At 40.3% G+C, this 12913-nt stretch overlaps 1 protein-coding gene across 1 annotated transcript in view; it reads right to left on the reverse strand.

Moving 5' to 3' along the window:
- Nucleotides 1–12913, reverse strand: part of VPS53 (VPS53 subunit of GARP complex) — an 80662-nt gene that overhangs the window by 49765 nt on the left and 17984 nt on the right. The window contains exons 5-8 of the mRNA XM_067565776.1: nt 8867–8953; nt 8453–8568; nt 7080–7199; nt 826–904 (exon numbers count right to left, since the gene is read on the reverse strand). Coding sequence (XP_067421877.1) covers nt 826–904; nt 7080–7199; nt 8453–8568; nt 8867–8953 — 402 coding nt within the window. The remainder of the gene's footprint in view (nt 1–825; nt 905–7079; nt 7200–8452; nt 8569–8866; nt 8954–12913) is intronic.

The following is a 12913-nucleotide window of genomic DNA, read 5'->3' on the forward strand; positions in this document are numbered from 1 at the left end:
GCAATTTATTCCAGTGCTTAACTACCCTGACAGGAAGATTTTCCTAATGCCCAACCTAAACCACCCTTGCTACAATTTAAGCGCATTGACTCTTGTCCTATCTTCAGAAGTTAACAAGAACAATTTTTCCTCCCTCTTCCTTGTAACAACCTTTTATGTACTTGAAAACTGTTATGTCCCCTCTCAGCCTTCTCTTTTCCAGACTGAACAAACCCAATTTTTTCAATCTTCCCTCATAGGTCATATTTTCTAGATCTTTAATCATTTTGGTTCCTCTTCTCTGGACTTTCTCCTATTTGTCCACATCTTTCCTGAAATGTGGCATCGAGAACTGGACACGGTATTCCAGTTGAAGCCTAACCAGAACGTAGTAGAGCGGAAGAATTACTTCTTATGTCTTGCTTACAACACTCCTGCTAATACATTCCAGAATGATGTTTGCTTCTTTTTACAACTGTGTGACTCTATTGACTCCTAATCAGCTTGTGATCCACTATGACCCCCAGATCCCTTTCCTCAGTACTCCTTCCTAGGCAGTCATTTCCCATTTTGTACTGTGCAACTGATTTCTAAAGTGGAGTACTTTGCATTTGTCCTTATTGAATTTCATCCTATTTACATACACTTACTTGATGGAAAACAGTAAGAAAAATTAAACACATTACACTACCACTCAACAGACTGGGATTCTTTCTAAAATATCTCTTGCAACAGAAGAAGCCACACATAGATCAAATAGGAAATAAAAGTCAATGATGATTATGTTTGACATTTCATTTTAACAACAGACTGTTCATTAAAGGGAGAAAAAAGCCAGAACAATACCTTTGTACCCTGGGAAGGAAAAGCTTCTTCAAAATCGGCCAGGATTTGTTGTCCTAACTCATTTTGGGCAGCCTTTACCCTGCCAGAGAAAGAGCAAGCAATTACTTTGTTCCCTGAATTACAACTAGCAGTTTTGTGTTTTAAATCTGCAAATGTTGCTAAAACATGCTCTTCAACCGAAACAGCTAGATGAAATACATAAAAACAGAGTAGATAAAAGTAATATTCACATTATGGAAACTATTTCATCAAAACTGGAACGGGTGGGATATTTTTTGCTAAGTACACCTTGCTAACTTGTTAGCCATGTGATAATGTTCATTGAGTTCTAATGGAAAAAATTTTGATTTTTTTTGCCCCACTATAAATTAATGCCATACAAATTAATGTATATGCTCTGGATCAGCTTCTCAGCTGGTATAAATCAGAGTAGTTCTTTTATCTCCATTGGAACTAACTACCCCAGTTTACGCCAGCAAATAATGTAGGCGTCGATCTACCTGGGCACCATTGATATTTCATTAAAAGTATATTTTAAACGTATGAAAAGCTTTGCAAAACCCGTTTCCAGAGTGGAATTATCCAGCTCCAGGTGGACTGGCCTATTGATAAATACCTCCATATGAGTATTGTTTGGCTATGGTCACACACAATAAGTCCTTTATTTCTCTAAGAGAATGAAAGCTCTACAACTTGAAGAGGGTGGAAAAGTTTAAACAGCTCAATCTTTTGTTTCCTTTAAGAGGCATATACAAAATCCATCTTTTGTTTGATTTAGCGGAGGGAACAAAGCTTCTAACTTCCAGAAATAAAAGTTGACAGGGCTTAATTGATACTTCTAGAGAAATGGAAATGCCTACACATCCTCAAGCATGCCAAAGTAAATAGTGAAGCACTTAAGTCCCTTTGCAGCCCTTGAAACCTTCCATCACTTTTTACTGTACTGAAACTGCTATAAGGACTAAAACTGATTATACAAAACAGTGCATTTTTCCACATAGATATGTGAGCAAGAGTGGTTGGGATTTTTTTTGAAAATGTTTAACGAGGGTGGATTTGGATTGTTTAAAAAGACCCTCCAGCCATATCTACGACAGATTTGTTTCTTTAATCTTCCCAGTTCATTTCCAGCAACAGCTGAAATGCTAAAAGTGACAATAATAAAGTGGATTCTTTAACTGACATTTTTCCTTAGGTGCCAAAATGCAGAAAAATTCTTAGTAAAAATTATGGTGAGATTTTATATTATGATATATATTTAAGAATTTCTCTGACTATATGATCTGCCTTTTCTCAGTTTTTACTTACACAGATCTTCCTTCGAAAGCCTTCCACCTGAACACTGAATTCTCATGTAAGTGCTTTACTTTCCAGAGCTACTTGAAAGTTTAGACAACCCTCCAGGTTGAGATCTACATTAGTACTTCTGTTTTGGGGTCAAGATCAGAGCTGACTGAAATTTGGCATTTCGGACTTGCACCAAATTCTGAGATCTGGAAATTTTGGAAAAAATCCTTTAGGAAACACCAATAGAAGGTGTTTCTGAAACAAATAGGTTGCCCAGAATGGCTGACTTAGACTGACAAGAATCTCACCAATTTCAGTCAGCAGTTGCCGGAGCTGGCAGGGTCTGTGGTTCCAGTGAATGCTGCCCAAGACTGGGGACCCCAGGGCTTCTAGACTTCTAACCCAGCTGCTCCCCAGGGCTGCCTGATTGTTTGGTTGGAAAATTTCCAATCAGCTCCAGTCCAGATATTAAAGGAATGATATTAATATAATACAATTATATATTCCCCCTGAGGGGGGAGGGGAATTGTAGCAATAGAGAGACCCACTCCAAAAGCCCTGACTCATGCATGTAAGCTTGTTCAAGTCAGATGAGTAACTCATGGGAGGAAGGACTGGAGGATCAGATCTCTTGATCCTCGAGGAAAAAAATGTGGATTGAGAAAGCGGCATCTTTTAATGGATCAACAAATAAACGAGCTTTTGGGCTCAAAACATGTCTGGAGCCATGTGAATAAAAGACTTTATATGAACATGTGGACCTGTCTGCTGTGATTCCTGTTTCCTTAGATTTGACAGGATATAGTAATATTAGCATTTGACTCCAGCTGCAATACAAAGTACAAAGGAACCTCAGAACAGGAGAACTGCTGGCTTTTTAAAAGCTGAAAGAATTAAAGAGGCCCTGTCAAGTGGTTATAGACACAGCTTTGGGTTTTGTTGTTTTAGGCACTAATTCAGGAAAGTACTTAAGGATGAGCTTAACTTTAAGCGCGTGAGTAGTCCCAGTGACTGCAATGGGAATGCTCATGTGCTTAAAGTCATGCATGTGCTTTGCTGAATCAAAGCTTTAAAAGGGGTTTCAACAAAAATCTAACACGAACAGAAATATCTTTTTAAAAGAAGTCAAGGATGACACGTTTTATTCTCTTATATTTTATTTAAACGTTCCCCTCATCGTGACAAACTCAAAATTCTAGTACAGGGAAATAGGAAGTGTAGTGATTGAGGCCTCAATCCTGCCACACTTACACACGTGAGTGACTTCACTTGTGTTAGCAGTCCCACGCCTACTTGCATGTGTCAAACAGAGAGCACACATTTAAGCATTTACAAAATTGTGGCCTTGTCTGGTTTCACTGCCCAAGCTGAAATGCAAAGACTAAACTAATAGCACCAATAAAAATATAAATTAGAAGTTGAAAATTTCAGCAGTTTTAGCCATTCCAGATGTTGTTAGCTTAACCCAGTTTTGGAGGTTTATTACTGTTCATTTTATGCTGACAACATCCCTTTACCTGATTCCCAGCAAGCAGAGTGCTGGGATGGCTGCAAAGCAGCCATCTTGAACCTAAACAGTACGACTAGGCATTTCCCCGTGCTGGGCATTTCCCCGTGACTTCTCACACATGCCTCAAACCTTTGGCTACATGTGTATTAGCAAATGCTTTGTTTCTCTCCTATCCCCCTCCATTTTTTTTTTTTAAATAACTTAACTAAGTTTCAAATAACAGTAAATTACTAGAAACCACAATTTCTTTTGCCAAAGCTACCAGAAATATTAGACTGCGCCTGGCAGCCTGCTGAGATAAAAAGAGGCTGAACTAGCCTGTTTTTCTGCAGTAGACTTATAATTGTCTCTTTTAAATATTTTCCAGGCTTTTTTCCACTATCTGCAAATCTTTTTAAACCACTTGCATGGGTGGGTTTCTGACCACTAATTATATCCTCCCTCCGCAGATAGAAAACAGAGCAGAAATGAGAGATAACAGTATCTCTGTTTACTGTAATCAGCATCCTTTAATTCACCATATTAGTAGTTGTTTTTAGAAGCATGGCTGGAAAAAATATCTGAACTTGAATGCAAAATCTGATACTCGATAAATCCATCTAAATCATCGTCTGAGAACCTGAACAGAAGAGGATCCAATCAAATCTCTTATAAGCACCTGATCCGTTACTTACAAGAGACTGTAGACATACAACAGTTAAATGAGATACAATTAAGTTTGGCAGCAGCAAGAACTTAAATTAAAACCATATTACTTGCTAAAATCCACCCAGTAGTTTTCAGCTGTCCCTTTTTTTCCCCCTAGTTTTCATATTTGGCTTCATCTCATTCACTCTGAACAAGAGAGCTAGTCAAATAGTCATGTAGCAATTTAATAAATAAAATATTCAAATCATTAGTATTATCGGTTTAGTTCTTCACCCGACTCTACTCTTAAGACGCATTGCTTGATTTCACAAACATCCAAGCCCCTCGGTCCACTTTGGGTTGCGTTGATTATTAATCAAAAAGAACAAATGAATGGGGACACCAAAAACGATAACTTGAAAGAATGAAAACAGTGATAAAGCTAAGCAAATTTGCTTCATTACATTAATCATTAAAACATTTCCAAGCAAGAAAGAAGAAATGCAAAATCCAACTCATGCTGGAATAGGGACATGTGTAATCAAATTCACAGTCAGGCATTACAGAATAAATCATATTACAATAATTTGCTGCCTGTCAAAGTACAAAAGAGATTCCAGCAACGTACTGGGTGTAGCTCTTCTTTCACCCCACAAATGACCACTTCTATCATTACCAGATGGTGCATCTATAACCGTCTAAACAGAGAAAGAAAAATCCTGCAAAGAGGATCTTAAAAATAGTAAGAACAGACTTTCCCTAAGTGTCTCATCCCCTTATCTTAGAAAATAAAAACATTTTCTTCACGGCGCCCCAGCAGACTTTCTGGTGTGACTTGACACCGCTTTGTCTTTTACCAGCATTACAAAAAAATTGTAATTTTTCAGTCCAAGCCACTGTAAAATCAACGGCTACACATTAGAAAGGGAACTATGGGCCAAATTCTGGCCCACTGCATAAGCAGCTACACATATTAGATGCAAAAGCAGCATTAATGCATGGCTGTCTAACGGGCAGCAATAGTCATCCACGGCTCCCTGCATTGGTACTACATACAGGAGGAGCAATCTGGAAGAACAAGGGCATACGTGCTATTGCTGGGGTACGGTGTGTACACGGACCATGGCCTCAATTCAGTAAAGCATTTAAGAATTTGCTTAGAACTCATGGATGATGACAAGGCTTAAGCAAGTGCTTGAAGTTAAGCCTGAGGTTAAGTGCTTTGCTAAACCAGGGCACGTGCTTGTTATCCCCAGGCCTCTCTGTAGACTCTGAAGGGTGCCTGAAGTGGGGTGAAACACTCCTGTCTCATGCATCCCCACTGGGTTTTCTGGGAGAAGGGTCAGCACAGGACAAAGGAGCTCCCAAATTCTGCCTGTATGTTTTCAGCATGCAGCCGCACCAAACCAATTACACCAATATTGTCTGTAATGCTATACAGCCTTGGACAGCTAGCTGCTTTCCCTAGGAAAGACACCATCAAAAGCCACTCGAAACACTGCATCTGCAGAGATCCTGCAAGCCCCACTCGTATACAAAGCCCTGGCTTTGATGTTTGAGAATGGCAGCCACATGCACGCAAAAAGCAAACATTAGGCTAAAGACTATGCGTTCACATTACTATAAAAACACTGCCAGTCCATCCCTGCAGGAATGCTAGCAGCACAGTTTTAATTTGATTCTTTAGATCTGCTTTTAGCACCAACTCAGGGAGTTCTGAACACAGTTCTGTTCATTTTAACCACCAAGGAGTAAGAGATTGGTAAAACATACCAGCTGTGGCAGTTCATTTTAGAGTCGCTTTGGATTTCATCCATCCCACCTTAAAGTCATCCCTGTCTCCTAGACGTTTTCTCAGCCCCATCCTCAAATTCCCAACTGAAACCATCCCATCCCAAGGAGGTTTGGGTGGGCCAGTCAGCACTGATCCTTAATCAGCTAGAAGGGGGTATTATTGGGTGACAAGATACATTGCTAATTCAAGAAGTAAGCAACCAGAGATCAAGGCTGAGTATCCAACGCAGCAATGCAGGGAAGACCACAAGTTCATCTTGCAGTTTGTTCATCTTTCTGTTAAATCAATTCCAGGAAAATGGTACTGTGACCAAACAGGGTGAAAAAGTTTCACAACAGAACCAAGCGTGTTTTGTCCAATTTTTTTTCTTTCTTGGTGGGGTGGTTGTTGCAAACCTCAATTTGCACCAGGATTGCTGAGCTCAGAGCCAAGCGAGCCAGTAGCTTATTTTGAGGAAAGAAAATGATGATTCCAGCTGCATGAACCAATGGGACTCAGACACACACGAAGCTCTAGACTCAACGCTATGGGGAAAAGTTCTGCCCTGGCTTAAGCTCTGTACAACACCACAGAAGTCAGGCGGAATCAAGGCAGAAACTAGCCTGAGCATTATTTTGTTTTAAATGTACATATCTTCTACTTTGTGTTATGCTTCTGGGCCAAAGTAATGAGGCTAAGAAAGTGGTGGAAAACATCAGCTCTGGGTTTATTACAAATACTGATTCATATGAGGTCACATAAAACTATGTTCACTGTTAATCAATTAAACACTATGCCTATTAAAAAGCTGGCAATGGGAAACCCAGGTCATTTATGAATTGTATAAATTGTATACATATTAATCATTGTTATGAATAAAACGGACCATTAAAAAGATGAACTAGTTGCATCCAATTTTAAACCATCAATTTTGGCTGGATATAAACTTTAAAGAATGTATCCAGCTTCTAAATTCTTGGAAAAGTTACCCTGTGCAATGCATTTTCTAACTTCCTTTCCCCGCAGGCATGTGAAGTGCACAAAGACTTATTTTACCTTTCAGAAAGCTGTCGTATCTGTGGAATCCCCATATATTTGTTGAAGTGCTCTAGCACATTCACAACACCTTGTAGGAGATTAGCAACTTCTCCGTACTGTCTCCGTCTGGTCATAGCCCTAAAGAGGAAATCAGAGATTATAAAACCAGGCTCAATGAAAAAGGCAGTTCTTGGGTGGCAAGTCCATAGATTACCTCATCTTCCTCTGGGTCACAGCAATGCATATTGAAATTTATTTTTCTAAAATACACAAATGTTCATTAACATTCCACTGCGGCATTAGAATTTGTTTTAACTGATGCTAAAATAAACAGAGACAGCATACAGCTAATAATGCTTCAAAAATACAGATGTCAAAAGTAACACTTGGCAAAGAACATGTAAACTATTGAATGCATCAACTTCGCAATATGGTTTGAAGGCAGTAAATGTATTTTGCCATATTGACCCAAATCAAACTATTTCTCATCCCAGAAGAGTATGTGTTAGAGCCTCATAGGGAAGAGAATCATCATATTGAAAAGATGTTGGCTTTGACTTTATTGTTAATGTCTTTCATGAGCAAACAATGGAAAAGTCATATTGAATTATTTCTTTTTCTGCATCCTTCTGGCTCTGTACAGCTGGGAAGGCTGAATTTCAACTCCAAGTGTCTAGCAACGTAAGGTTCTTTGCAGCAGGCTCTCAGCTGGGTAATTCACCACCATGCAGACCAGGCCCAGCCCGTCTTGCAACTTTCCAGCTGCGTGCAAAACTCATCTCATCAAAAAGAAAAACCTGTGAGTTACCCCAGCAGCGTGCTCCTCACGTAAACCAACCAGAGACTACTACTGATAAAGTGCACTTTCAAAATGCAGGCGGAAGAGAAAAACTAGTTCCCTTCTCTTGAAGGAACATTAAACCTATTTTGTAATCTATGTAACAGCGCCTAGATACACTAGTGGTGGGCACCTGGCAAGCAACTAAATAAATAAATAGATTCATTTCACTAATCTCAAATACCACATGAGGGATGCTCTAATTTGTAATGGCCACACTTAGAATTAGGACATCGGACTGAATGGAACAATATTATTCACCGGCCTAGCAACTATGGTACTCTAATGCTGACAGTCAGTGACAACTCAAGGGTCCAATGTTGCAACCAGTGGTTCCTATTCATACAGGACAGGGATTGCAGGACCTATTGGGAATGTGCAGAAAGGACTTGTCAACACAATTTATAATAGCCATTGCGAATTCTGGGAGCGCACGTTTGCTGGAAGAAGCAGCAGCTAATACAGAACTGTTCAGAATGCTGCACAGTGCTCCAAAAGACAGCTGGAAAGCCTCCTATTTATAAAAGCCCCACTGAAAGTCCCTGTGGCTTACTCAAGTGAATCCACACCCCCAGCCAGCATGTGTAGGTGATTGAGGGTCGTGATGGAGGTGGTCAGATGCCGCTTGGCGTGATCTAGTTGCTTGATATCTCGTGTGATTTCTTTAACCTAGTGGATTAAAAACAAGAGACGGATTAAACCTCAAAACCACTGCAGCAAATCTGTAAGGAGAGGATGTAAAAAGCCCTGTCCTCTCCGGGATTGGAACCTTGCTATCTTCTAGGGCCACATTAATATAAGACAAGGGCATAACCTACATACAGCATGTAGTGCTAGAGCCAGAATGAACTCTCAATAGCATGTGCTACCGATGTGCGATCATTAGGGTGGGGACACAACCAACGCTGGGAACAAAAAAGACCATCTCCCGCTCCCTTTAAAAGACCATGAAGAAACTACCACTCACCATTTGCTCTGATTTTTCAGCCTTGTCTTTGATATCTTTAATCTTACCAAAGAGTTGCTGAATGGCTTTCTGGGCCTCCTCAAGAGCCTGTGAGAGAAGGAAAGGGTTCACGCTCAGTTTCCACTTTCAAAGGAACTATGCAGTTGCTCCCTAGAGCAAATTTGGCATCGTTTTTACTACACATACAATTCAGTTAGTCTATCAGAGGCCAATATACAATTGTATTGTTCCAATGTTGAATAGAAAGACCCAAGACAAGGAATTTTTCCCAATTTTTATTTATTTTTTTAATAAATTGGATAGGATTTTCTTCTTTGTGGTCAATGGCTCAATGTTAATTTTATAATGGGATGCTAAGTGCCTGAGTAAAGAGCTCTAAGAATTGGTTTCTATTTGTTACAAACTAGTATGTCAATATGTTTAAGACCACCATAATATTTTCCATCTATCTAGTGAAACTGGAGAGACACTTAAAACTTCCACTGATCAATTTATTTACAGTGGATCAGGAGAAGAAAATATCTACTACCAAAAAAAAGTGATAAAGAGGTGCCATCAATGGAAAAAGTATTAAGTGTGTTACCTGGGGGACAGAGGAAGTGAACATGCTGTGTTTGCTAAATGAATAAGCTGCTAAATGAAGGGAGAAGCCGGCTTTTTAGTTAAAGCACTGGCCTAGGCCTCAGGAAATCTGTGTTTAATCCTGGCTTTGCCACAAACTTCCACTTCATTGTCTCTGGGGCTCAGTTCCCCTTCTGTAAAATGGGGATCATAATATTTAAGTTTAAATTTCTTCCATTCCTTATAAATCTTGTTTAACTAGAAAGTTAGCTCTTCAGGGCAACACTCTTTTACAAGGTGTACGCACAGCACCTAGCATAACGGGGATCTTGGTTTCAGATTCTAGCTAATACTGTAATACAAATAATGAATAAAAAGAAGAACTTCCCCCTGTAGGGCGTGCAAGACCATTGTGACGCGAGACCAGCTTAGCATGGCGAGGCCAGGCCCTAAAAGTAATAGCAGGCTTGTAAGCAAGAGTTAGGCCTCTCAAGAGCCGGGCTTGAAACTACCCTCTGGAAAGCCCCTAAGGGAGAAGAGGAACTGTCTCCGGGCCTGAAAATACCCTTGGGATGAAAAATAGAAGTAAGCTGACCACAGCATAATCTAAAGGTCATCTTTGGCGATAAACAGCTAATGTCATCTTATTGCGGATTGGTTCCTAGCTAACTGCCAATAGAATAACGGAAACTAAGCGTTAAGGCCCAATCCCCAAGTGGATTGAGACATCCGTAACCTATTGCTAGGTGAAGCCCATTGCTTGGAGTACGGGTAAGGGGTATAATAGGGACCCCCGGGTGCTGCTCTGTTGAGGCTCTCCGTGGATCCGTCGATGTGTGACCGGATGCCCTGGGTTGGTTGGCTCCCTGGTTGCAACTCACTTCATAGGGTGAAGAATGGGCCTCCTCACCCTTGTGCTGGTAAGCGCCCAATTCCCAACTGTTAGCTTGCAATAGCTTAAGATTTGTAACTCTCATAGCTTGAAATGCTGCGTAAATAAATTGCTGTATGGGCACTTCCTTGTCCGGCTGCTCTTTTCTCATCACCGAGATCTAAAAATACGAACTCTCTGCACCAAAATCATGCCATAGGGCGCTATAACAGAGAAACAGCAAAAGAAGGACAGCCCCCAAGGAGAGTAACATTTGTGTAGCCCAGAGTCAGGCATACAGAAACACAGGGAAACCATTAAGAACACATGAAACACATTGCGGATCTCTCAGTTCCAGGTTCCCTTTCTGTTTTTGTAAGTAACAATGCAATATTGACAGATGCAGAGATGCCCGGCAATCTGTAGAGTGGTTCCTGTTTTATTCACACAACAAAGCTTGAGCTCTGACAGCAAAGGAAAGAAGTCCATAAGTTTCAATATGTTTTAAATTTAAAAAAAAATAGCAACAAACCATGTTTTATGTTTACAATGCCACTTAGGTGCTGAACCAGGGTTGCAACCACTTCCTAAAGTAAACTCACATCATGGAAGCCAAGAGGGATGTTGAAAACAGAGCTCTAAATAAAGAGATACAGAGGCCAGATCTGGCCAAGCGATGAAATTAGCTAAACTGAGCTCCAGTCAGAGCACCATCAGTGGCTATCAGGGGGATGGTCAAACACCAAGGACATTTCACAAGTAAATAAAATGACAGCCCCAGTGCATTAACTGACAGATGCCCATGCTCACTGCAGCAAGTTCTAGACATTGAAGGATGCACACAAGCTGTTTGCAGGGTGCACTATATTTGCTTTAGTTATGCTTCTAAAGAGCTCGGTGATACCGCCCGTGGAAACGGCATCCCTTTGTATCTACTTTTACAGGAAAGTTCTTCACATTACTTTTTGTTACAAATATCAAAAGATTATTTCTTGCCTTAATTACTAATTAGTGTTTCTAAAAAGTCTTTGGAGATGTAAAGCACCTTATAAAAGAGCTACATTCAGAACCAGAATTTGCCGCCTTTCCTCACACCGAGCAGCACCTTACTCTGCAGGTCATCCAGCTGTGGCTATTCAACCAGTGAGATGCCATTCAAAGTGAGTACGGGAATCAGAATCCAACCTTAACTGTGAAGTGTCACTTCACATGGATTACTTGCATTATTTAGAATTCACTGACCAAAAAAAAAGCTTAAGTAAACTGAAGTATCTGTCAATTATTTGAGAGAATTTTGGCATTTTCTCAAAAACCATAAGGTAAGAAAGCCAAAAATTCCATATTTACATTATAGTTAGAGCGCAAACGTTAGATGGCAGGAAAATTCCCAGCCACCCAAGCCACTTAATTCTGCCTTCATCCCCTGCCAACACCCCACTTTGCACACCATCCATCGTACCTTGCAGCTCACATGCAGGTATTTTGATAGAGGTGGCTTTGATAAGAGCTTTTAAGACGTTGGGCATCTTGCCGTAACGTGACAGCTGCACTGCACATTCGCGAAGAACGTGTGGATGGCGATTTAAAGATGCAGAGTGCTATGCGAGGTCTAAGCAGTATTACTAACTATAAGTATCCTGAGTTAAAGATTACTTTGTTATTTTTACCCTATGGTACTTAGACAAAATAGATGGTGTGGGAATGACAAGCTGCTTTTTGAAGTCCTGTCCACTTCAGTTATCAAAAACAACAGGAGGAAACAGCCGAAGATAAAAATAGACAGACCTCTCTCTAAAAAACTAACCAATAGGGTCCTGATTCTGCAAGTGGTTATATGCATGCTTAACTTTGCTACCATGAATGAATACAGGTTACTCTAGCTCAGGAAGTGAAGCACGTGCGTAAGTGTTAGCAGGATCAAGGGCTACAAGAGGTTCTTTTTTAAAGATCTCCAAAAGAAACAAGGAAAGGGCCAGCATCTTGTACTAAAATACAAATCTGTTATCAAGCTCTTGATAAGACCTGGTCATTATTAGGAGGTGGTGAAAGGAAAGGAGGGCTATCCTTTCATCTCACCACCCTTCAGATTCAGTATCAGCTAACCTTACTACTGCCAAATTTGCTATCCACTGCCAGTCTCCTGGGTAACATTTTCTATAAACTATAGTCACTGGCCCACTTTAACGCTTACCCATAACAGTATGAAGTTATTGAAAAACTCAGCAGGATCACTCCAGATAAGTGATAACAAACGCCCACACTGTATTTTATTGAAATTCCACCCTCCTATTCCGTGATAACTGCATTTTAATCATGGACTTGGACAGAGATAACGTAAGAGCAGTAGTATTCTCCTGGGTTTGACACACATCTTCCAATCTGTACTCCAAGACCTACAACCATCCATCAAGATTATTTCATTTGGAGGACAGCATTTCTAATCTGTTCTACAAAAAATGCATGATGTGCTGTTGCTTTAACAGTCACTGCAGAGTCTCAAGCTTGCATTTTGCCTTGTTTTGATCCAGAAGAGCTACATAAGAATGGCCGTACTGGGTCAGACCAATGGTCCATGTAGCCCAGTATCCTGTCTTCTGACACTGGCCAATGCCAGG

This window comes from Emydura macquarii, unplaced genomic scaffold (genome assembly GCF_026122565.2).
Source record: "Emydura macquarii macquarii isolate MOO-44397 ecotype Brisbane River unplaced genomic scaffold, CSIRO-AGI_Emac_v2 contig_2699, whole genome shotgun sequence".
Classification (NCBI taxonomy): Eukaryota; Metazoa; Chordata; order Testudines; family Chelidae; genus Emydura; species Emydura macquarii.